The 26,519-nt window shown below is 42.4% G+C and overlaps 1 protein-coding gene across 2 annotated transcripts in view; it reads left to right on the top strand.

The window, feature by feature from the left end:
- Positions 1-7,360: 7,360 nt before the first annotated feature.
- Positions 7,361-26,519, top strand: part of RRAGC (Ras related GTP binding C) — a gene marked incomplete at both ends in the record, with an annotated part of 32,577 nt that continues 13,418 nt past the window's right edge. Inside the window, 5 exons of one of the 2 annotated variants that reach the window (XM_080691816.1) lie at positions 7,361-7,711; positions 11,686-11,889; positions 14,305-14,504; positions 18,534-18,648; positions 19,827-19,969. In XM_080691816.1, coding sequence (XP_080547942.1) covers positions 7,475-7,711; positions 11,686-11,889; positions 14,305-14,504; positions 18,534-18,648; positions 19,827-19,969 — 899 coding nt within the window. The remainder of the gene's footprint in view (positions 7,712-11,685; positions 11,890-14,304; positions 14,505-18,533; positions 18,649-19,826; positions 19,970-26,519) is intronic. The other variant, XM_080691815.1, reaches the window with a different exon arrangement.

Raw genomic sequence — 26,519 nt, 5'->3', positions numbered from 1 at the left:
GATTCTTCTCAGTTGAAAAGACACTGAAAAATGGTTTTGTATGACTTGAATAGTTTGTATAGTATATAATCTTTTCTGAACAGATGCTATAAAACTTTTAATATGTTAAATTCACCTATCACTTTAACTGTTATAGACACAAATACTTAGAATCACCAATAAAAAATCAATCTAATGTTCTTTGGGTCTTAAAGCAGAGGAATCCAAAGTAAATCCCCCCAAAACAAAAACAAAAATCCTGAAGAGCCATTTAATTCATTCCTTAAAAGACTTTCTATTTATTAGTCTGATTAGTAATGGTGGTACTTGTTATATTTTAGCCAAGGAGTTCAGCATGAAACTGTTCCTTAGGTTAGTTCAGAATATGAGCATAGGTACAATCTTCTTGAAGACGGCAGCCAGTGTTCATATTCTCTGTAGGCAGCTGGAGATCTGTGTGACCTAAGATGCTTTGCATGGGTTCCCATTAATCTTCTGCTCTTGTTTATATAACGCGGAACAAATTACTCTTCTTTGCCACCACTTTGCCTTAGATAACTGTGTGTGTGCCAGTTTGAACTGACACCACGTTTTCCTTCTATGCAAACATGCCCTATCTGATAATGTCTCCTTGCTCTGCTGAGTGCTTTAGTGAGTCCTAGTTGCACGTTATCCTTTCTGTTTTGTTTTTCAATTTGATTAATAATGCAGTTAACCTTGATTGTAATTTATGTAACTTTAAACAAGATCACACTGGCACCCTGCCTTACTTAGTTGAGTGTAGAACAGAGGTAAATAGAAAATTCTGGGTTCACACACAACTGGGAGGAAAAGGGGAATGAGCCATATATCATAGGCAATTATGGTTTCTGGGTGTAATTATCTAGTGCTTTTTTTCCCCATCAAAGTATTTTTTTAGCTTTGAATTCATTTTATCTTCATTATCCCTGTGAAGTAGGTAGGGCAAGTATGAGGGGAGTTTGGGTGCTGAATTTTTAGGCCAAAGACTGATAGCGAATACAGCTGTGTGTTCATACTAACCGTGGAACTTTGGGCACCTCAGATAACCGCTCTGAGATTCTCTTTCCTCAACTGTTAAGTGACTCTCTGTGCTGCCTACCTCACAGGGTTGTTGTGAGGGTCAAATGAGAATGTATGTGTACGATCTGTAAATGGTAAAGCACTATGTTCTTGTTTGCTAGTCCTTTTTCCTTTCTTTTGGAAGCCTGATGGTCAGATGCTTTGTTTTGTTGCTCACTCATTTTTCTCATGTTGACTGACTTTTTAAGGAAGCATTCCTACTTCATGTCTGTTAGCCCCTGTTGGAGAACCCGTCTCTGTTGTTTGATCAGAACACATATCCAAGGCAAGCTAGTTTAACTAGCTGGGACACTGGCACCTGCTGAAGACTGTGACCGGGTCAGTTATAAGGGCATTCCCATCAGTCACGTTGACAGGAATGTGGCAATGGTTTGTGTCTCTTCTAGTCACAAGTTTATTTTTGGAGGGATGCCAGGTACTTGTGAAGAACATTTACTTGGATAGCCTTCTCTTTTCCCAATTTGAGTGCCTCTTGCATGGTACACAGTGGGCCAAATTCTGGGTGTGATTAAGTTGGACTGGAAGTGGCTTATGGGGCATGTATATAAACAGTATGAGGTGCATTAGGATGTGCTAACAACTGTAAAAATAATAAAACATGGCCCCAAATGGGGATTCTGAAGAAAGGAAGGACTTGGCGGCTGTAAGCAGTTGGTATGGCAGTCCCTTTGTGGATACAGACAAGTAGACATTATTTTTCTTTTTTCTGACAGTCAACCCTCATTTGCTATTTTTTCTCATGGAACGAATATTAGTATTTACGTCAGTAAGACAGTGACTCTTACACCATCTTTTTAATCAGAGTAACAACATATGGGCTGGATAATCACACCATTAGATGGAACTGACCTGCTTAAACTGCTGTATCAGCCACTGACTTGTAAGGATTCAGGGTCAGCCTGGCCTCCCGAGGTTCTCTTCATTTCTGTCAAGGATTTGGATGAAGACTGTACAAGATTATGCTCAATGGATTGGAAAAATGGATCTCTTCAGTTTCTGCTCGGCTTCAGCTGCCCTATCTATAAGATCTAGATTTTACATCTTGCCTACCTCACAATGTTGTTGTAAGGATAAATTAAATATAACATGTAAAAAGTGCCTTGCGAACTATAAAAGGAGTACATATAGATCAGGTGGTATTGATGCCAAATCTGTTAATTGCCACCAAATTGGAAGGGCTGGTTGGTAGCCTATTTTGGAACGAGTTTTAAAATGATTATCAGTCTGGAGTACCCCAACTGCTAGGCCTAAACTAAAAGTTGAAATATCAAGTCTTAGCTGGGTGTGGTGGCGCATGCTTGTAATACCAGTACTTGGGAGACTGAGATAGGATCGCAGGTTCGTGGCCAAGCTCAGCTACTTAGGCCTTCTGCAGCTTAGGCCCTGTTTCAAAATAAAGAATAAGCCGGGAGAGGAGGTGCACACTTGTAATTCCGGTACTTGGGAGGCTAAGCCAGGAGGATCACAGGTTTACAGCCAGCCTCAGGCCCACTGTAACACTGGGAGACCTTGTTTCAAAATAAAGAATAAAAAAATAGGGCTGGGATATAGCTCAGAGGTAGAATGCCCCTGGGTTTATTCACTAGTTCTGCAAAAAAAAGTCTTATATATAGGTCAGTAAATGTAGTTATACATTTAGTTTAGACAACAGGACTGCCGACAAAGTTCTAGTTAAGTGATTATCAGTGTGAACCACTAATATTTCATGAATATTTAAAAAAATTTCATTCTGAGCTGGGTGTGTTGGCCCACACCTGTAATCCCAATACTTGAGAGGATGAGACAGGAGGATCTGGTTTGTGGACAGCCTCAGCTACTTAGTGAGGCCCTCTGCAACTTCTTATTTGAGACCCTGTTTGAAAACAAAGACTAAAAATTCTGGCTGGGCGTGTAGCTCAGAGGTAGAATGTCTTTGGGTTAAATCCCCAGCACCAAATACACAAAAATTTCATTTTGTAGAGCATTAATAGAAATATTGTCCAAGCTGCCGTGGTGGCACACACTTGTGATCCCAGTACTTGGAAGGCTGAGACAAGAGGATTGCAGGTTCGTGGCCTGCCTCAGTTATTTAGTGAGGCCCTCCACTCCATAACTTAGTGAAACTCTGTTTCAAAATAGGGAATAAAAGCAGAATGTGGTGGCTAACCCTTGTAATCCCACTTGGGAGGCTGAGATAGGAGGATCCTTGCAGGTTTGAAGCCAGCCTCAGCTACTTAGGCTTTCAGCAACTTAAGACTCTTTTTATTTAAAAACAAAATGTGTGTGTGTGTGTGTGTGTGTGTGTGTGTGTGTGTGTGTGTAAATAGGGCTCGTGGTATAGCTTGGAGGTAGAAGTCCCCTGGTTTCAATCCCCAGTACTGAAAAAAAATATTGTCAAGGTGCTGAATAGTCATCTTGAGAGCTGTATTGATTAGTATTGCTCTGTATTGTTCGGCATTTGGAGGAGGCTGACAAGCTTGAATGCTTCTAAAGGGAGAGTAACACGGGGAGGGAATTTGAGAGTATAAGCCTATGTTGTTCAATATGTTAGCCACCAACTGTATGTGACAATTAAAAAGTTCCTCAGTCACACTGGCAATGGTTTTTGTGTGCAGTTCCCATGTGGCATGTGTTTGGTAGCTACCATATTGAACACTACAGATATAGGACATTTCTATCATCACAGAAAGTTCTATGGAGCAGCACTATAGAGGAAATAGTCAAGCCTGATATGCATGCCTATAATCTCAGTCCTTGGGAGGCTGAGACTGGAGGATTGCAGGTTCAAGGCCAGCTTCAGCAATTTATCAAGACTGTCTCAAATACAAAAAGCTGGGTGTGGTGGTGCATGCTTGTAATCCCAGTGCTTGGGAGGCTGAGACAGGATGGTTGAAGTGAGGCTCTCAGCAACTTAGACCGTTTCCAAATAAAGTATAAAATAGGTATGGGAGTATAGCCGGGAGGTAGTAAAGCCCCTGGTTTCCACCCCCAGTACCACCCCAAAGGGGAAAAAAATACAAAGGGCTAGGAGTTTCATTAAAAAAAAAAAAAAAAAAAAAGAATAGTTGAGGAAACAATGTTTAGTGTGGAATAGAGAAGACTGTCTTGGTAGATACTGGAGGCTGCAATACACAAAATACTCAATGGGCTGTTACGATAAAGATAAGCATCTTTGTTGTATTTTGTTCCATTATAGGCTTTAGGGAATGTAATGTAACTTTTGGCTTGAATATAAACATGTATTTATTTTGTGGTACTGGGGACTGAACCCAGGGGCATTCTACATGGAGTTACATCCTTAGTATCCTCCCCCACCTCCACTAGGTTGCTTAAATTCTCACAATGTTGCTGAGGCTGCCCTCAAACCTGCAATACTCCTGTCTTAGCATCACAAGTATTGGGATTATACACAGGTGGCACCATGCCCAGAATTTTGTTTTTGGTGGTACTGAGAATGAGACCCAGGGGCATTCTATCTCCAGGCTACACCCCCTAGTCCTATCTTATTTTAATTTTGATTTTTTTTGTTTTTGTTTTTCTTTTGTGTGGGTCTGGGGATGGAACCCAGGGGCATTTGACTTCCGAGCTATACCCCCTGCCCTATTTTTTTATTCTTTATTTTGAAACCGCGTCTTGCCGGGCGTGGTGGCGCACGCTTGTAATCCCTGCGCTTGGGAGGCTGAGACAGGAGGATCACACGGGTTCGAAGCCAGCCTCAGCTACTTAGGCTCTTAGCAACTTAGTGAGACCCTGTTTCGAAATAAAGTATAAAATAGGTCTGGGAGTATAGCCCGGAGGTAGAAAGCCTCTGGGTTCTACCCTGAGTTGCAGAGGGCCTCACTAAGCATCTGAGGCTGTCTGTGAACCGAAATCCTCAGGTCTCAGGCTCCCAAATGCTGGGATTACAAGCATGTGCCACCATGTCCGGCTTTATTAATATTTGAAACAAGGTTTTGCTAGGTTGATGAGTATACTTGCTGAGGCTGTCTTTGAACCTGTGATCCTTCTGTTTCGGCCTCCCAAGTATGCCACTATGCCCTATACCCAGCACGTGCGCGTGCTCCCCCCTCTCTTTTTTTTTTTGGTACTGTGGATAGAATCCAGGGGCATTTTACCTCTAAGCTATATCCCCAGCCCTGTATTTTTTATTCTTTATTTGAAACAGGGTCTTGCCTCACTAAGTAGCTGAGGCTATCCAAAAACTGCGATCCTCCTGTCTTAGTCTCCCAGATGCTAGGATTATAAGCATTCGTTATGCCTAGCTTATACCCAATTTTGAATAAGAAACTTTTTTTTTTTTTTTCCTGGTGACACTGAGGATTGAACCCAGGAGCATTCTACTTCTGTGCTATACTCCCAGCCCTATTTTTTTTTAAATTTTTTTTTATTTTGTAACAAGGTCTTACTAAGTTGCTGAGGCTGTCTTTGAATGTGTGATCCTCTTGTCTTAGCCTCTCAAGTACTGGGATTACAAGCATGTGTCACCATGCCTGGCTAATAAGCAAAACTTTACTACAGAGGAATGGCTGCCTTTTCAGACAGTGAGCTCTCTTTCTTTGGAATTACAATTTGCTCTCTGTGGGTTCTGTATCCATGGATTCAGCTGATCACATATAGAAAATATTGGGGGAAAATCCTGTTCTGAATATGTAGAGACTTGCCAGTATTCTCCATACATTACAACTATTTATGTAGTGTTTATTTGTACTAAGTATTATAAGTGATGTAGTAAAGTACACAAGAGGAGGAGGTACATACAAACTTATATACGAATCCTATGCCATTTATGTAAGGTACTTGAGTTTCCTCAGGTCGTGGAGGTGGAAGGACAAGTCCTGGGAGAAATCCCCCTTGGAAGTCCAGTGTAGTGGCGCATGCTTGTAATCCCAGCATTTGGGAGGCTGAGACTGGAGAATTGCGGTTTGCGGACAGCCTCAGCTACTTAGGGAGGCCCTCTGCAACTCAGTGAGACCCTGTTTCAAAATAAAGAACATAAAACAGGGCAGGAGGTGTAGCTTGGAGGTCAAATGCCCCTGGGTTCCATCCCCAGGACCCCTCCCCCCAAAAAAAAAATCCCCCATGGATACCAAGAATTGAATTCAAGAGTATTCTACATATCAGTCTAAGACACTGTACAGTAGATTCTTTGAGGTGAGAGGTTGGGCTAGATCGCCTCTAAGGATGGTGCCCTACCCTTAACTTCATCAAATCCCAGACCTGCTTGAGTGTACTTTCCGTTTATAATCAAGAAGTCACTCCCCTTGGAAGACCTAGCCCCCCAACTTTTATTTAAAGGCATAGGGCTGTGCTTTAAAGAGTGTGCTCTTGTCAAATTTCCAGTACCAAAGATTGAAAGACGAACATTCTTTTAGCTTTTTCAAACCTATTTGGTAACAGGCATTTGCTTTGTTTGCTTTCATTGTTCATTCCTTTGGTGTCTAATCTGAAAAAGTCATAGGAGATGCCATGCTCTATGGGGGGGGGGAATGGGATGACTGCAGAAGACTGACTAGGTGGGAATGAGGAGAAATTAAGTCCTGTTGAGCTTGGAGTGGCAGCAGCGTCCACTATCAGCGATGTGAAGGCAGCAGATACTGTAGTGTGGTTGTATTTGCATTCCTATTTTGTCCAGCTACCTGCTACAGCCGACTATCGCACTGACCTATGTATGCCTTGGCTGAGGCTTTGTCCTCTGGCTCGTTCCTCCTCCATACCTTAGCACACTCCCAACTCTATCCGTCTATCTAGATCCACTCAGACGCCAATTCCCGAGCTTTTCATCGGTTCCTATGGCCTTCCCACAAAACAACTCGTACCAAGGCTACTTACGCAGAGGTCCAATCTCTTACTCTTCAAGCAGCTGGGGGGCGGGCAGGGTCGGAGTTCCATTTTCGTGGCCCTGGTTACGTACTCTGGAGGTCTCAGGCATAAACAAATAAATATTGGTCGGGCGAATACAACTGTAGGACAATCAATTCTTTTGTCAGATGCCCAGAAAGCATCTCACCTGGCGGGGCTCTCTCTGAAGCTGTGAGGGAGGCGGGGGAGGAGCACGGCGCGTGCAGAGCAGGACCAAGGTGCGTGAGCGCTGGCGGAGGGCAGAGGGCCGGGAGCGGGGTGAGAGGCGCGGCCGGGCAGCCCTCCTCGTGACTCCTCCTCCCCCCTCCGAGCCTACGAGTCAGGTGATTCCGGACACGTGATCCGGCACCACCTACCCTGCTGCTGCCGAGTGGCGGCTCGGGCGACCAATGAGGGGCTGGGCTCGGGCGCCGGGCCAATCAGAGTGCGGCCCTAGGGGGCGGGGCGGACGGCGGCGGCCGCCGGGGGCGGGGGCGGCGGCGCGGCGGCGGCCTAGGGAGGCGGCGGCCTGGCCTGGCCTGGCCTGTCAGGGCGCGGGCGACGGCGGTCCAGCACCATGTCCCTGCAGTACGGGGCGGAGGAGCCGCCCCTCGCCGGCAGTTACGGCGCGGCCGACTCCTTCCCCAAGGACTTCGGCTACGGCGTGGAGGAGGAGGAAGAGGAGGCGGCGGCGGCGGGCGGCGGGGTCGGGGCGGGGGCCGGCGGCGGCTGCGGCCCGGGGGGCGCTGACAGCTCCAAGCCCAGGATCCTGCTCATGGGGCTGCGGCGCAGCGGCAAGTCCTCCATCCAGAAGGTGAGCGGGCGCGCCGGGCCTCCGCCCTCCGCCGCCGGCGTGGCGGGGCTCAGGTGGTCGCTGGCCGAGGCCCGGGGAGGGCGGCGGCCGCGCCGGCCTAGCGCTGGCTCCGGCGCACTTTCTCTTCTGCTCCCGGAGCCGGCGCAGAGCCAGAGGCGCCGCCCGGGACCCCGGCCGCGGCACCCGCGCCCGAGGCAGCCGACGCGGGCCCGGTCGCCGGCGGCGGAACCGGCGGGGAGGGAGGCAGGACCCGGCCCCGTGGTTCTGACCCAGCGGAGACGGGCTCCCCGGAGCACTTGGAGAACTTGGTGGATTCCCTCTCCTGCCTCGGCTCGCTTCAGGTGACCCCGGTTTGCACGGATCCCCAGCCGAGCCCAGTAGCAGCGTGCGGAAGAGTTGTGACTAAGGCGCCGGGCGGGTTGATACTTTTATTACTAGTCGGAAGGGGACTTATTGGGAATTGTACCATTATTGGGGACTGGGTACGATCACGGCACCTCCTTGAGTACCTGTGGCCTGGTGAGTGTAGTCACCGGCAATACTCTCCCTGTAGGAGTGTGATTACACAGATCTTCGGAGACTTTGAGAATGTTTTGTAGACAGGCACCAAGTCCGATTGTTTTCACTTTGGGTCTGTCAAGAACGAATGGAAGGCGGTACACCTTTTTATTTTTAAAATTGGGGGTCCTGGGAGTTGAATCTAGAAACGTTTTACCTCTGAGGTACACCCCCAGCCCTCTTTTTTATTTTGAAAGAGTCTCATTAAGTTGCGAGGCCCTCGCTAAATTGCGGAGACTGGTCGCGAGCCTGCGACGGCCTCCCACCATTTAGTCCCCCAAGAACTACTGAGATTGCTGGTGTGCGCCACAACCTCCAACACCCGTCCACCTTTTAGAAAAGGGGGAGAGGCAGTAGACTTATTTGAACTCCCTTACAGTGAGCTGCTAATAAAACTGGTGTCAGAGACACTTGGCCCACCCTCCTTTCCACTCTGTTGCAAAGATCTCTCCAAAATAAATCTCTGTGATATTTTATATATGCGATGTTTTTAAAAAGTAGCATTTTTCTGAATTTGATGGATTATTTTGTGCGGTGTGTGTGTGTGTGTGTGTGTGTGTGTGTGTGTGTGTGTGTTTTACTGGGGATTGAACTCAGAGCCTTCCTACCTCTCAGCTTACTTCTCAGCCCTATTAACATAACAGGTTATTGCTAGGTTGAGAGTTTCACTACATATTGAAGCTGACCTCGAACCTGTGATGCTTCTGTCTCAGCTTTCCAAGTACTGGGATTACAGGAGTGTGCTACCACACCCGTCTTACTATGTTTTATTGACCTTGCTTTTCACTGTTAGAGCCAATCTTTTCTACATTTATGGTAGATTAAAAAAAATTTTTAATTAACATTTTTTTTAATTAAAAAAATTTTTTTGCGGTACTCAGGATGGAACCCAGAGGTATTCTACTTCTGAGTTATATTCCCAGCCCTATTTTATTTTATTCTTTATTTTGAAACAGGGTCTCCCTGAGTTGCAAAGGGCCTCAGTAAATATTAGCTGAGGCTGTCTGAGAACCCCAGTCCTCCTGTCTCAGCCTCCCAAATGCTAGGAATTACAAGCGCACTCCACCATGCCTGGCTTGTATCTTAGATTTTAAAAACTGATTCTTCTCTGCCAGGTGTGGTGGTGCATGCTTGTAATCCAAGCATTTGGGAGAGTGAAACAGGAGGATCCTGGTTTGTGGACAGCCTAGGCTACTTAGTGAGGTATTTTGCAACTCATTGAGACCCTGTTTCAAAATAAAGAGTAAAAAAAATAGAGCCGGGCGTGGTGGCTCACGCTTGTAATCCCCGCGCTTGGGAGGCTGAGACAGGAGGGTCACTCAGGTTCCAAGCCAGCCTCAGTTACTTAGTGAGGCTCTCAGCACCTTAGTGTGAGACCCTGTTTCCAAATAAAGTATAAAATAGGTCTGGGAGTATAGCCCGGAGGTAGAAAGCCTCTGGGTTCCACCCCTAGTACCACCAAAAAAAAAAAAAAAAAAAAAAAAATAGGGTGGGGGTGTAGCTAGGAGGTAGAGTGTTCCTGGGTTCCATCCCCAGTACCACAACAAACAAACAAACCTGATTCTTTGAGTGTGGTGGTGCATGCTTGTAATCCCAGTATTTGGGAGACTGAGACAGGAGTATCACACACAGGTTTGTCGCCAGCCTCAGCTACTTAGTGAGACTCTCTGCAACTTAGTGAGACTCTGTTTCCAAAAAAAGAAAAAAAAAAAAAAAAAAGGGCTGGGAGCCCTGCATTAGTGGTGCATGCTTGTAATCCCAGCATTTGGGAGGCTGAGATAGGAGGTTTGCAGTTTGGGGACAGTCTCAGACACTTAGATCTTTTGCAACTCAGTGAGACCCTGTTTCAAAATAAAGAATAAAAAATAGGGCTGGGGGTGTAGCTCAGAGGTAGAATACCCCTGGGTTCCATTTCTAGTATTGAAAAAAAAAAAAAAAACCCAAAGAAAAAGATTCTTTTTCTTTTCACTTGTTACTCACTGACGAAACCTGAGAAGAAAATTTTTCTCCCAGTAACAGTGAGAGGCAAGTTAACTTTATGTTAAGGTTGTATGGATTGTGATTGTGTGTGTGTGTGTGTGTGTGTGTGTGTGTGTGTGTGTGTGTGTGAGAGGGGGGGGAGGGAGGGAGGGAGAGGAAGGGAGAGGGAGAGGGAAGAGTGAATGTGTGTCTGGGAAGTGAATCCAGGGATTTTACCACTGAGTTACACGCTGAGGCTGGCCTGGAACCTGTGATCCTCCTGTCTCAGCCTCCCAAGTACTGGGATTATAGGCTGCACCACCATCCCTGTCTAAGCTTTCATAATCTTAAATTCCCAGTAAAAGCTGACCAGGGCATGGTGGCACATGCTTGTAATCCCAGCACTTGGGAGGCTGAGACAGGAGGATCACACAGATTTGAAGCCAGCCTCAGCTACTTAGTGAGGCTCTCAGCAACTTAGTGAGACCCTGTTTCCAAATAAAATACAAAATAGGTCTGGGAGTATAGCCCAGAGGTAGAAAGCCCCTGGGTTCCACCCCCAGTACCACCCCAAAAAAAAAAAAAATCCCATTAAAACAAAAGCTTGCTTGCTTGCTTTCTCTCTCTCTTTCTTTCTCTCTTTCTTTCTTTCTTTCTTTCTTTCTTTCTTTCTTTCTTTCTTTCTTTCTTTCTTTCTTTCTCTTTGCAGTACTGGGAATTGAACCAGGGACATTCTACCTCTAAGATATACCCCTCAGCCTTATTTTTTATTCTTTAAACATGGTCTCACCAAGTTGTAGAGGGCCTCACTAAGTACCTGAAGCTGGTTGCAAACCTGCCATCCTCCTGTCTCAGCCTCTCAAGTACAGGAATTACAAGCATACACCACCATGCGGGGCTTCACATAACAACATTCTAAAAAAAAAAAAAAAACCCTGATTGTGAGATAGTGGTATTAATACTGACTATGGTGCAGAGAAAAATAGCAAAAAAGAAGTCTTCAGAATAGGTTAAACGAAAATTAATTCAGTGTCATCTTGTGTGAACAATAATAAAAGTATAGTTAGTACCAGTGGATTTAGAATTTAGTTTTTTGTGGTTTTTTTTTTTTTTGCAGTACTGGGGATTGAACCCAAGGGTATTCTATGTCCGAGCTACATCCCCATCCTGGTTTTCTTTAATTCATTCTTTATTTTGAAATAAAGTCTCACTAAGTATAGAGGGCCTCACTAAGTAGTTGAGGCTGTCCATGAACCCTGGATCCTCCTGTCTTACCCTCCTAAGTACTGAGATTAAAAGCCTCCCCAGTATTGGGGTTATAGGCAGGAGCCACCATACCCAGGTTACTTTAAAATTTTTGGCAATAAGATCAAATTTTCAAATGTTAATCCAGGGTGGAATTTTGAATTTAAATACTAAAGTTCAATAGTGATAACATTGTTTTGTTTCTCTTACAGGTGGTGTTTCATAAGATGTCACCCAATGAGACTCTCTTTTTGGAAAGTACCAACAAGATTTATAAAGATGACATTTCCAATAGTTCCTTTGTGAATTTCCAGATTTGGGATTTTCCTGGGCAAATGGACTTTTTTGACCCGACCTTTGACTACGAAATGATCTTCAGGGGAACGGGAGCATTGATATATGTCATTGATGCACAGGTAGTTAGGAATCATGCTGTTTACTTCTCTTTCTTGGTTTCAGAAAGATGGGAAAATAAGGAAAATTGTTTATCTTCTTTGTCACGTGCCTGAAGCTTATTTCTTTGCCATTATATTTCCTACCAGTATAAGAGATGCAATCACAGAGGACTTTGGGAATCAGGGTTACCATTTTACCATATCAGAGTATCAGGTGGTTAGATGTAGTTAATATTGCATTTCCAATTTTAGTGGTTATTAGTAGATACTGAGCTGGATGTGGTGGTACATGCCTGTAATCTCAGTACTTGGGAGGTTGAAATAGAATTATAGGTTTGAGGCTAGTTTTAGCAATTTAGCAAGACCCTCAGCAATATAGTGAGACCCTGTTTCAAAATAAAAAATAGAAGCCAGGTGTGGTGGTGTACACTTGTAATCCCAGTACTTGGGAGGTTAAAACAGGAGGATTGAGGGTTTGTGGCTAGCCTCAGCTACTTTAGGCCCTCTGCAACTTAGTGAGACCCTAAAATAAAGAATAAAAAATTGGGCCAGGAGGTGTAGCTCGGAGGTAGAATGCCCCTGGGTTCAATCCCTAGCACTACCAAAAAACAAAACAAAACTAAACAACAACAACTAAAAAAACCTGACCCAGTCATGGTGGTGCATGCCTGTAATCCCAGTACTTGGGAGGTTGAGACAAGAGAATCTCAGGTTTGAGGCCAGCCTCAGCAGCTTATGAGATCCTGTTTCAAAATAAAACATAAAATAGGGTTAGGGGTAAAACACCCCTGGATTTAATCCCTGGTACCAGAACAAACAAACAAAAAATAAATAAAAAATAGAGCCAGGCATGGTGGTGCATGCTGGTAATCCCAGTACTTGGGAGGCTGAGACTGGAGGATTGCAGGTTCAAGGCCAGCCTCAGCAATGTAGTGAGGTCCTCTGCAACTCAATGAGATCCTGTTTCAAAATAAAGAATAAAATTGGATTGAATGTATAGTTCTGAGGTAGAATGCCCCTGGGTTCAATTCCCAACACCACCAAAAAAAAAAAAAAAAAAAAAATTGCTCTCCAAAAAGATCCCATCAGTGCCCTGGATATTGGAGGAATATGAGAGAGGAGTCAATATACATTAGAATGAATAGTTGATCTTGATTGTACAAATTGAATTTGGTCCAACAAGTACGTATTGAGGGTATTACTATGCGACAGGCAGTCACAGGAATGGGACATGTTCCTGTCCTTAAGCAGCTTACTTTTTATTAGCTTGAACATTAGTTGGAATGCTTTCTGAGTGATAGGTTCTATAATGAGTTTCACATACATGACTTATTTTATTTTTTTAGTGGTACTGTGGATTGAACCCAGGGTGGTTCTACCTCTGAACTAAACCTGAAGTACTTTTTATTTTTTTATTCTGAGACAGTGTTTGCTAAGTGGCTGGGGCAGGCTTTGAACTTGCGATTCTCCTATCTCAGCCTCCCAAGCACTGGTATTATAGGCATGTCCCATCATGTCTAGCTACATTATTTAATTTAATCTTCATAATATTGTGAGCTTGGCATTGTAATTTGAATTTTACAGATGAGTAAACTGAGATCACAAGAGTTTAGTCAACTTGCTTAATGCCACACACCTAATAAATGGCAGAGCTGGGATTACTTTAAAAAATTCTATTGGTAAAAAAATGCTCATTTTCCTTTTCTTTATCAGTATTAAAAATTACAGGGCTGGGCATGGTAGTGTACTCTTAGAATCCCAGTACTTGGAAGGCTGAGACAGGAGGATTGCAGGTTCTTAGCTAGCTTCAGCTAATTAATGAGACTTTGTTTTAAAAGAATAAAAAAGCTAGGGGTAAACCGGGTGTGGTGGCGCAGGTTTGTAATCCCAGCACTTGGGAGGCTGAGACAGGAGGATCGCACAGGTTCGAAGCCATCCTCAGCTACTTAGGCTCTCAGCAACTTAGTGAGACCTTGTTTCCAAATAAAATATAAAATAGGTCTTGGAGTATAGCCCGGAGGTAGAAAGCCCCTGGGCTCCACCCCCAGTACCACACACACACACACACACACACACACACACACACACAAAAGTTGGGGGTATAGCTCGGAGATAGAATGCCTCTGGGTTTAATCTCCAGTACCACACAAAAAAAATTATAGACATTGATTTGGTAATTGAATTTTCTGTTTTAAGAAATTGAAGAGCTATTTATTTGTATAAGTTTATATATTTGAATATTTCTGAATCATTTTATAGGATTTTATAGGATATTTTTGAAAAAATAGGATAGGATATAATAGGATAGGATATAATAGGATAAATATTAGGATAATATTTTTTCAGTGCTTGGGGAGAAGAGGTGGTTGAGGCTTTCTTAACTCTACTTGCCTTTTGTAAGATTCATTTTAAAAAATATTTTGTTCTGACTTACAGGATGACTACATGGAGGCTTTAACAAGACTTCACATTACTGTTTCTAAAGCCTACAAAGTTAACCCAGACATGAATTTTGAGGTTTTTATTCACAAAGTTGATGGTCTGTCTGATGATCACAAAATAGAAACACAGAGGGACATTCATCAAAGGGCCAATGATGACCTTGCAGATGCTGGGCTAGAAAAACTCCATCTTAGGTAACGATATGTGTGTCTGATATGAGAGCCCCGTAAATGTATTCCCATCTCTGTCACTGCAAACACCACAGCTTTCTGTTAACTGGTATGCCTTTCTCAGTTCTGTGATGGTTTTGCCCTCTTCTTTGTTGAACTCCAGAGTATATTGGGATTCTTGTGTTATTGAGAAGTCACTTCCCCCCTTTTGCATTTTCCTGGTGATTGGAGTCATGTGAAGTCTTTCCATTGGTGATTTTGCAAGTCCATCTCAAGAGACTGGAGTCAGACTGTTTCCTCACGGCACATGCCTGCTTTGGGACTCCCCTCTCTTGGTTTCGCCACTCCTTCCCAGTGCCTCAGTGCAAGGAATTGCTGTCATATTTGTTGTTGAAGTACAGCTTGAGTCATGATGGTCTCTTTCAGTAGGAAGAGTTTTTTATAAGGAGGTACGCTTTCAAGTTTGAACTGTCTTAATGTATCTTAGTTTTTAAAACACTATGTAATTTTTTGAAATGCTAAAGTTTGGGTTAGGTGGATTTATCTTCTAAGGTAACATAGTGTTGCTATTAAGTTTAAGGAACTGCTGGCATATAATTAAATATCATTAAGAAATAACTATTAAAGAACACACCTCATAGTTAGGATTGGTGATTATGTATTTGCATTCTGAAGATCTATGAGAAATATTTTGTACATCAAATTTTTTGCGTGTGATACAGGTAGGCATGGGTATTTAAAAGTATGCAAGAAAATGTTCTGTTGATGACACAAACAACTTAAAAGGGAGAGCAGAGGAGAGACAAAAGTGTAGTAATTTCCTTATCCTGGTCTGTTACAGTAACTTCTCTATAGGGTTAGCCACCGGTCTTTCTATCTCTCTGGGCCCCCAGGCTCTAAGACCTTTAATTTATTTTTCTAGCAAACAATGTAGAAAAGTCTCATTGACTTCTACTTTGACTCAATTTTAAAAAAATATTTTATGGGTAATTCGTGCATTAAAAAAATAAAATTCAGTAGTGTTTGTGAGAAAAAGTTAAAATGTGTCTCCATGAAGTCCTTTAATCTTTTTTTCTTTTTGGTGGTACTGGTGTTCCTGGAAGCCCTTCTACCTCCAGGCTACACTCCCAGACCTATTTTTATATTTTTAAATTTGTAAACAGTGTCTCTTAAGCCAGTGTGGCTGGCTTCGAACCTGCTTGATCCTCCTGTCTCCACCTCCCAAGCGCAGGGATTACAAGTGTGAACCACCAGGCCCGGCCTGAAGTCCTTCAATCTTAGTGTGTGTGTGTGTGTGTGTGTGTGTGTGTGTGTGTGTGTGTGTGTACTAGGGATTGAACCCAGGGCAATCTACCTCCAAGATATACCTCCAGCTCCATTTTATTTTTATTTTCAAACAGGCTCTCACTAGGTTGACAAGTCTATTTGCTGAGACTGCCCTCGAACCTGTGATCCTCCTGTCTCAGCCTCTCAGATACTAGGGTTACATAGGTGTGTGCCACTACTCCCTGGTATCAATCTTATTATTATTATTATTTATTTATTTATTTATTTATATATTTTTTTGCGATACTGGGGATGGAACCCAGGGGCATTCTACCTCTGAGCTATGCCCTCTACCCTACTTTTTATTCTTTATTTTAAAACAGGGTCTCGCTAAGTTGTAGAGGGCCTCACTGAGTAACTGAGGATACCTGCAATCCTCCTGTCTTGCCCTTCCAAGTACTGGGATTACAAGCGTGCGCCACCACACCTGGCTCAATCTTATTTTTTAAGAATCGGTTATTACTAATTTTTACCTGAATTTTAAGCTATGCTGTTCTGTGTTCCCCTGTGCCCATGGGGAACTTTCTCATTCTCCTTATTACACATCTGTCCATTTCCATGATATCCCTTGCCAGTGGTGTACACTTTCCTTTTCTCCAGTGTCTGTAGAGCCTTAGGCCTTATTAACCTTGATAGAATTTTTCTTTTCTTTTTTTGTGGTACTGGGGATTGAATCCAGGAGCATTCTACCTCTGAGCCACACCCCATCCTATTTTTTGTTGTTTATTTTGAAACAGGGCCTCACTAAGTTGCGGAGGGCCTCACTGAGTAGCTGAGGCTGGCCACGAACCTGCTATTCTCCTGTCTCAGCCTCCCAAGTACTGGGATTACAAGCGTGTGCCACCACGTCTTGCTCCTTGGTAGAATTTTGCATCACATGTTTAAAATTTTATTTACTTATATCATTTTTGTGTTGGTGGAGCTTGAACTTAGGGATTCTTGCCTGCTATGAAAGTGTTCTACCAATGAGCTATATCCTCACTGCTTTTTAGGTCTGTTGAAGAGGCTGTATTTGATTTTCAATGTTCAGATATTCTGTTCACTAAAAAGTCCTGTGCCTTGCAGGTTCTCACTGTCCTCATCCACCTGCAGGTCTCATAGGGCCCCTCAAGGACCACCTTTCTTTGCTCAAAGGAAGCATTTTCATTCTTTTCCCCCTGGTGTTTGTGTCATTTGACTTTACCTGCTCCAGTCCTCTCAGATCTAGGGTAGAGCCCTCTGCATAGTTTTTAGGTTAACACCTTGAAAGAAACCTGAAATTATAGAGTGAAGACATTTCTAAAACTTTGCTTTTACAATATGTACATATAAATGTATTATGGATACAATTATATAATGAGTCTTAAGTGAACAAGTAAATTCATATTGTTTAAATTGCTAAAGGCCTTTGTCTTTCAATTAGTATTTTGTTAAATCTAGGTGTGTTCCCACTGCCTGTTCTTTTAGGCCTCCAGAGAACAGAGCAGAAATCTGCCCTGTTCTCTGTTAGACCGAGGGCCCAGCTTCCACCTCATTGTACTTACTGTTTACTTAAGTAATGAGCATCAGTAGTGCTTGTGCATGTCTTAAGCAAATACTCATGAGCGCTGTTCAGGGCAGTGGGCTTGCAGCTGTGAGCAAGACTGACAAAGGTTTTTTTCTCATGGAGCTTACATTCTTATGAATGATATAGCTCAGAAGCACCTGTAAATATATGTGTGGTGTAATTATAAGTACTTATCACTGCAATGAAGAAAACCAAATTAGGACAGAGGGGTGGAAAGCATCAGGTGTATAGGGTTATTTTGGGTGAACTGGCCCGGAAAGAACTTTTGTGTGTGTGGTATTGGGGGCTTGAACCTAGGGCCTTGAATATGCTGTACAGATACTCAACCACCGAAGGATATCCCCAGACTAGGAAAGAACTTTTTGAGGAGATGACATTGAATTAAATTCTTTAATGAGCCGGGCGTGATGGCACGCATTGGCTGAGACCGGAGGATCGCGGTTTGCGGACAGCCTCAGCTGTTTAGTGAGGCCCTCTGCAACTCAGTGAGACCCGGTTTCTAGGGCAGGGGTGTAGCTCGGAGGTCGAATGCCCCTGGGTTCCATCCCCAGACCCGCAAAAAAAAAAAAAAAATCTTTAATAAATGTCATATATTTCTTCTAGCTTTCCCTTGAGGTTTAGTCTTGATTTTTGTTTCACTTATGTGATTACGAAACCAAGATTTAGGGATCTGGCTTTAAAGATTTAGGTGAAGCCGGGCGCGGTGGCACAGCTCGTAATCCCTGCACTTGGGAGGCTGAGACAGGAGGATCGCGCAGGTTCAAAGCCAGCCTCAGCTACTTAGTGAGGCTCTCAGCAACTTAGTGAGACCCTGTTTCCAAATAAAATATAAAATGGGTCTGGGAGTATAGCCTGGAGGTAGAAAGCCTCTGGGTTCCACCCCCCAGTACCACCCAAACAAACAACAACAACAACAAAAACTTAAAAGATTTGGTGAGCATTCAGTTTTCTGCATCTGAAAACCCTTTCCTGGGTGGTCCCTAGTTCTCTGTAAAGTCTGTGAAGGGAGTGGTAGCCACGGGCTGGGTGGGAGACTGTACTTGTCACCTGGAAGGATGGGAATGGTGGTGGACAAGACACACTTACTGAAATTAAATGCTAAGAAAATTGAATATGTATTATAATAGCTGCCATTGAATTTAAGGTATTTTCCAAATTAATCATAATGTTGTGTTTTTCAGCTTTTATTTGACTAGTATCTATGACCACTCAATATTTGAAGCCTTTAGTAAGGTGGTGCAGAAACTCATTCCACAACTGCCAACCTTGGAAAACCTATTAAATATCTTTATATCAGTAAGTGAGCTAATTAACTTACAGTGGTTTTTCATTGAATTTTTGTTAGATTTGTTTTTTCAAAATATGGGGTTTGGATTAGTTTAAAAACTATTGACACAATGTAAAATAACAAAAGTGTAAAATAAAAAATAAGAGCATAAAATATGGTTTGAGTTATTTTCTGAATTTTTTTAGTTCTTCCATTTTTGTATTTAAAATGAAGTGCTGAAAAATTTTCTCATGCTTTCTTAAAAAAATCTTCATGATACCTTTTTCTTTTTTTTATGATAACCTGTTTCTTGAAAGAAGCATAGTAATTGGAAAAGATTGAGTCTTGGGAATATTACAGCTTAGTTTTAATCCCAGCTAGGCATGGTGGCACATGCCTATAATTCCAGTACATGGGAGTCTGAGACAGGATTGAAGCCAGCCTCAGCAACTTAGCAAGACCCTCCTTATTTCCACATAAAAAATAAAATAGTGATGGGGGTGTAGCTTGGAGGTAGAGTGTCCCTGGGTTCAATTCGTGGCACCAGAAAAAAAAAAAAAAATTTCTGCTTCATTGGAGGTCATATAAAGGAATTGATCCTTTCCTTGTTAACTGTACCCTTTGCATCATATTTACTGTTCTTATTTGAGGATTCAGCTTTTAAAAAAAGGGTACTTTCTCAGTAAATTAACTATTTTCAAATTAGCTATTTTCCAAACATTACTTTGAAGGACTCAATGTGTAGTGGCCTCCACTCTGATTCTTGAGCATTTGAGTTATGTTAGATATTGACATCAAATTGTGTTTCTTCTGTATTTTGCTAATTACCCACATAAGGTCTTTCTGGCAGCAAGGTCATCCAGATCAGAGATTGATATTTTAACAATAATAAGATTATTGAAAATGTAGTATAGCTTGGCTTTTAGAGAATTTTTTTTGTTCAAACTTTTGGTGACATCTTAGAAAATGATTAAGAGAAGGAAAAAGTAACATTTGACTTGTACAACTATGTCATTTGATTAAAGCAGAGCAATAATTCCACTTTTATTCTTTGATAATAGAAGTATTTTTTAACTAAGTACTGTTTTTTGGTATTGGGTTGTATAAAATTAAAAATTACTTGTATATTATTTCTAATTCAACGTCTTTGATGAATTGTAAATTGTGATTCTTAAACTGAACACTTCCTCAATTTTGTTTTTTCAAGAATTCAGGTATTGAAAAAGCTTTTCTCTTTGATGTTGTCAGCAAAATCTACATTGCAACAGACAGTTCCCCTGTGGATATGCAGTCTTATGAGCTTTGCTGTGACATGATTGATGTTGTAATTGATGTGTCTTGTATATATGGGTAAGTTGTACACATATTTCTGTAAGATCTGATACAGGTAGAGACCTAACAGCTGTATTTGTTGAGGGAATTTCTGAGGCTTTTGTCAAGTACTGTATGACGTGGAATTGTTTTGACACTAGTGCTTTAAGTCGGAGCATGATTTCTGTGAATGTGAGTTGCTAGATTGTATCCTTCAGAAAGGATTGCAGAGAGCAGTTAGAAAGTGTGACTAGTGCTGGACGTAACCACTGGGAGTTTCTTCTGCCATTATTTGGAGGGTTTATACTGTTTTCTCACTAATGGGACTTAGCTAGATAAAATAAAAACTACGTTAATGATAAAATAAAAACTACGTTAATGCTAGGTGCAGAAAACTAGGTTAATCTGAGTGTGGTGCACACCTGTAGTCTCAGTACTTGGGAGGCTAAGAAAGGAGGATCTCAGGTTCAAGGACTGGCTCAGCAAATAATGAGACTTGACAACCTAGTGAGAGCCTATTTCAAAATAAAAATAAAATAGGGCTGGGAGTGTAGCTTGGAGGTAGAATGCCCCTGGGCTCAATCTCTAGTATCACAAAACAAACAAACAAAAAACTAGGTTAATTAAAATGTCTGAATAAACTGGGTGTGGTGGCACATTTTGTAATTCCAGCATTTGGGAGGCTGAGACAGGAGGATCACATAGGTCAAAGCCAACCTCAGCTACTTAGGCTCTCAGCAACTAAATAGGTCTGGGAGTGTAGACCAGAGGTAGAAAGCTCCTGGGTTCCATCCCCAATACTACATGCACAATAAAAACTCTTCTCATGTGTAAATTTATAAAACTCTATATAAAGTTATAGAAGATAGCAAATGATGATGTTGTAGAACAAATCAGAGGAAGAATGGAAAATTTGGAGGATTACAGGCATTTACTGCCATTGATACTCTTTGTAGCCAGTGATGGCCTTGATTCCTCTGGTATATTAACATCCTAATTTCCAAGATGATTTCAGCCACTCTTTACTCTTTCTTTTTTGATACTGGTGATTGAACCCAGGGCTTCATCCCTAACTACCTTTTTTTTTCTCTCTTTCTTTTTTGGTACTTAGGGTTGAATACAGAGACATTCTACCTTCATGTTATACGGTAGCCTGATTTTGATTTTATTTCTTATTTGGAAACAAAGTCTCACTAAGTTGCTGAGGGCCTCCCTAAATTGCCCAAGCTGGCTGTGAATCTGCCATCTTCCTGTCTCAAGACCCCCAAGTACTGGAATTTCAGGGATGGGCCACCACACCCAGCTCCCAGCTTCCAGCCACCAGCCACCTTTTTTTTTTTTTTTTCTTGGTGGTACTGGGGATGGAACTCAGGGTCATTCTACCTCGGTGCTACACTCAGACCAATTGCTGAGAGCCTTACTAAGTAGCTGAGGCCAGCTTTGAACCTGTGCAATCCTCCTGTCTCAGCCTCACAAGTTCTGGGATTATAAGTGCCTGCCACTACACTGGGCCCAGCCACCCTTTTTAAGAAAAAATTTGAGATAAAGGATAAAGTCTAGATAAATTACCTAGGTTGGCCTTGGACTTGTGAACCTCCTGCCTCAGCCTCCAGGGATTACAGGCAATGTGCCACTGAGTCTGGCCACTCTACTTTTGACTACCTGTGTCCCATATCTGTCTTAAACCTGACTGACCCCTTCACTTTGGTCTCTGATTTGTTATTGTCTTTCTCCAGCTGCCTCTGAATAGAAGAATGCATTTGTACACATCCCTCCACCTTTTTTTCCCCCTTCTTTTTATGGCCCTGGGGCTAGAACTCTGCCTTGTGGGCGTGAGGCAAGGGTTCCAGCACTGAGCTATATCCCAACCTATCTTACCAGTTCTTGACCTGTCAAAAAATTTTTTTTTGGTACTGAGGATTGAATTCAGGGGCACTCTATCTCCAAGCTACATCCCCAGCCAGATTTTACTTCTTTATTTAGAAATAGGGTCTAACTAGGTTTTTGAGCCTCACTACATTGCTGAGTCTGGCTTTGACCCCATGATCCTCCTGTTTCAGCCTCCCAGGTACTGTGATTACAATCCTTTGTCACCACGCCTGACTTGACCTGTTAATTTCTTTTTTTTTCCAGTCCTGAGGGTGAAACCCAGGGACATTCTACCTCTGAGCTACACCCCCATTTCTATTTTTTATTCTTTTATTTATTTATTTATTTATTTTTATTTTTATTTTTTGGTGGTACTGGGGGTGGAACCCAGAGGCTTCCTACCTCTGGGTTATACTCCCAGACCTATTTTATATTTTATTTGGAAACAGGTCTCACTAAGTTGCTGAGAGCCTCACTAAGTAGCTGAGGCTGGCTTCGAATATGTGGAATCCTCCTGTCTCAGCCTCCCAAGCACAGTGATTACAAATGTGTGCCACCATGCCCGGCATTTATTTATTTATTATTAATTTATTTATTTAGCAGTAATGGGAATAGAACCCAGGGCCATTCTGCCTCCGAACTACATCCCCGGCCCTATTTTTCCTTCTTTCCTTCCTGGGGATGGAACCCAGGGACATTTGACCTCTGAGCTATACCCCCTGCCCTTTTTTTAAATTCTTTATTTTGAAACAGGGTCTTACTAAATTGTGGAGGGCCTCAGTAAGCAGCTGAGGCTGTCTGCGAACCTTGATCCTCCAGTCTCAGCCTCCTAAATGCTGGGTTGAATGCTGGATTACAAGCCTATGCCACCACACCTGACTCTTCATTCTTTATTTTGAAACAGGGTTTCATTAAGTTGCAGAGGGCCTCACTAAGTAGCTGAGCCTGAGCCATTATCCTCAGGTGTGCCACCATATCTGGCTATTTATTATTTTTTATTTTGAAACAAGGTCTCACTAAGTTGCAGAAGGCCTCACTAAATAGCTGAGACTGGCCTTAAACCTGTTATCCTCCTGTTTTAGTATCCCAAGTACTGGGATTACAAGAGTGTGCCACAATGCCTGGCTTGAACTGTCAATTTCAATCTCTTCCTTTTTTACTTTTGTGATTACATGCTCTCCCTTGTTTTAATTCAGTACATTAGGAAAATGAGATATGTCTAGTATGTTACTCCATAAAATTTTATGTTCTCCTTTCCTAATTTTAAAAATTGATGAGTAGGATGGGTATAGTAGTATATGCCTGTAATCTCAGTACTTGGGAGGCTGAGACAAGAGGATCACAGGTTCAAATTCAGCCTTAGCAACTTAGTAAGGCTCTTGGCAGCTTGGTGAGACCCTGTTTAAAAATAAAAAAATAAAATGTGTTGCAGGTATAGCTCAGAGATAGGATACTTCTGGGTTTAATTCCTAGCACTTCACACAAACAAAAATTGATGAGTAGAACATTGCTTTTTTTTTTTTTTGGTGTGTGGTACTAGGGATTGAACCCAGGGGAGGAGTTCTACCACTGAGCCACACTCCCAGCCCAATTTTATTTTTTAGTTTGAAACAGGGTCTCACTAGGTTGCTGAGAGTCTTGCTATGATGTTGAGGCTGTCCTTGAACCTGTGATCCTTTTGTCTCAGCCTCCCAAGTTACTGGGATTACTAGTGTGTGCCACCATATCCCGGCTATAAACCAACTTTTTTATTTTTATGGTGGTACTAGGGATGGAACCCAGGGGCCTTCTATCTCCGGGCTATATGCCCAGACCTATTTTATATTTTATTTGGAAACAGGGTTACTGATCCTCCTATCTCAGCCTCCCAAACACAGGGATTGCAAGCGTGTGCCACCACGCCCGACTAAACCAACTTTTTTATAACATAAAAATTAAATTTAGCCAAGCATGGTAGCGCATACCTATAATCTGAGTACTTGGTCTGAAACAGGATGATATCAAGTTCAAGGCCATTCTCAGCAACCTAGACTTTGTTTCAAAATAAATAAAGAAAATAGGACTTGGGGATATAGCTCAAAGGTAAAACACCCTTGGGTTCAATCTCAAGTAAAAAGACAATAACAAATTTAGTTGTAGAATTTATTTTCAGGCTAGGTGTGGTGGTAGACACTTCTGTAATCCCAGTACTTGGGAGGCTGAGACAGGATTACAGGTTTGAGTCTAATCTAAGCAAGTAGTGAGACTCTCATCAACCTAGTGGGCTGGGATGTAGCTTGGAGGTAGAAATGCCCCTGGGTTCAATTCCAAATACCATAAGAAAAACAATTATTTTTAGCCAGGCATGGTGGTGCATACTTGGGAGACTGAGACAGGAGGATCGCAGTCTGGTGGCCAGCCTTGGCTACTTAGGCCCTCTGCAACTTAGTGAGACCCTGTTTCAAAGTAAAGAATAAGAAATAGGGCTGGGGACATAGCTCCGGGGTAGAGTGCCCCTGGGTTCAATTCCTAGTACCATAAAAAAGCACCCCCAAATTATTTTTAGTGTAAGGCATATCATAAATACCCATGTTACAAAGTACCTTATAAAAAAGAAGAAAACAAGCTAGGCGTGGTAGTGCATTCTTATAATCTCAGTACTTGGGAGGCTGAGACAGGAGGATTTCAGTTTTGAGGATTTCAGGGTTTGTTTTTCAGCAAATGGACTCTCATTAACCTAGCAAGACTTCGTTTCAAAATAAAAATAAAGGGGCCAGAATGTAACTAACTCAGTGGCAAAGTGCCTGCTTTGCAGGTGTGGCGCTCTGGGTTCAATCCCCGGTTCCAAAAAGACAAAAATAAAAAAAATAAATAAAAATAAATAAAAATAAAAAAAATAAAAAATAGAACCCCTTTAAAAAAAATAAGCTAAGAACAAAATAAAAATAAAATAGGGCTGAGAGTATAGCTCAGAGGTATAATGGCCCTAGGTTCAATCCCCAGTACTGCAACAACACAACAACAAAGTGGGATTACATATAATTCTGACAGTTCTAGGTTATAAGTAAAGTAGCTTTCAGCTCTTGTAAGGGTCACTTTTCAAGTACCAGCATTCCATTGTATACTTAGTGGACCAGTATTGGGAACGGCCTAGGAAGATTTTGGAAAGCTCTGATTATTAATATATTTCAAAAGAAAATAATTGATATATTTAAAAATAGTTGTGTCAAAATGGCGGCAGACATGGGTAAAGGAAGGACTTGATTTCTGCCTAAAACAGGCAGCTATTCCAATGTAAATTAACCTAGCTCAAGGTAATTAACCAGTCAATTGGAGAGGAGAACTAGGCCTGTCTCTATATAAAGACAGATCTTAAGAGAGGAGAACTAGGCCTTTATCTAAAGACAGATCTACATGATGATCTAGGGAGGATGGAGCAGGGTTTGACCTTGCCCTTTATGAAAGGAGACACCTTGCCACTTCTTGCTGGGGGAGGTACCCTACAGGGTTAAGGGGAGGTACCTTACAGGGAGGTTCACCACGTCAGAATTATGTAAACAAGATGGAGGTCATGGGTATAAAAATCAGGTCCCTTTGGTGTATTCATTTCGAGTCCCCCCCCACCCCCCACCCCCTGCATGGGGCTGTATTTCTATTCTCTGTATTTCTGTCTTTTCCTCTTTTTCTGTTTTTCTGTGTTTTTCTGTTTTTTGTTTCTTTGGGGAGTTTTCGGGAAATTATTCCCAGGGGTCTAACAAAGATTCCTGGGGACAGTTTCCCAATCTGTAACACTTAGTAAACCTGTTTCTTTTAGTTTTCACATTTACTCATTTTTTACTTTTATCAACTTACATTTTTTTGTTTATTTTTCAGGGTACTGGGGATTGAACCCAGGGGCATTCTACCTCCAAGCTACACCCCTCAGCCCTATTTTTCATTCATTATTTATTTCTTTTTTTGTGGTACTGATGATTGAACCCAGAGGCATTCTACCTCTGAGCTATACTCAGCCCTATTTTTTATCCTGTTTATTTATTTATTATTATTATTATTTATTTATTTATTTGCAGTACTGGGGGTGGAACCCAGGGGCATTCTACCTCTGAGCGACACCCCCGGCCCTAATTTTTTTTTTTTTTTTAAACAGGGTCTCACTGAGTTGCAAAGGGCCTCTCGCTAAGTAGCTGAGGCTGTCTATGAACTGTGGTACTCCTTTCTCAGCCTCCCGAAAATGCTGGGATTATAGGCGTGGGCCACCACTCACGGCTTATTCTTTATTTTGAAACAGGTCCTCACTAAGTTGGGGAAGGCCTCACTAATCATTCTTTATTTTGAAATAGGGTCTCACAAAGTTGCGGAGGGCCTTGCAAAGTAGCTGAGGCTGTGATCCTAGATTTCAGCTTCTGAAGTACAGGGATTATGAGTGTGGGCTCCCTTGCCTGGCTAGTTTTCTTTTTTTGTTACTGGGAATTGAATTCAGAGGCATTCTACCTTTGAGTTACACCCCAGCCCAGTTTATTTTCTTTCTTTTCTCCCCCACCTCTTGTCCAGGGAGTTGAACCCAGGGCATTCTACCTCCAAGGTAGATCTGTAGCCCTATTTTTTATTTTGATACAGGGCTTTGGTTAGTTGCTAAGTGCCTCACTAAGTAGCTGAGGCTGTTCTTGAACTTGGGATCCTCCTGCTTCAGCCTCCCAAGTACAGGCATTACAGGAATGCATAACCATGCCCAGCTAGTTTT

The sequence above is a fragment of the Muscardinus avellanarius genome, assembly GCF_963383645.1.
Source record: "Muscardinus avellanarius genome assembly, chromosome: 3".
In the NCBI taxonomy this organism is placed as follows: Eukaryota; Metazoa; Chordata; class Mammalia; order Rodentia; family Gliridae; genus Muscardinus; species Muscardinus avellanarius.
Note: the sequence above shows the minus strand (reverse complement) of the source record. Positions and strands in the feature narration are given on the sequence as shown.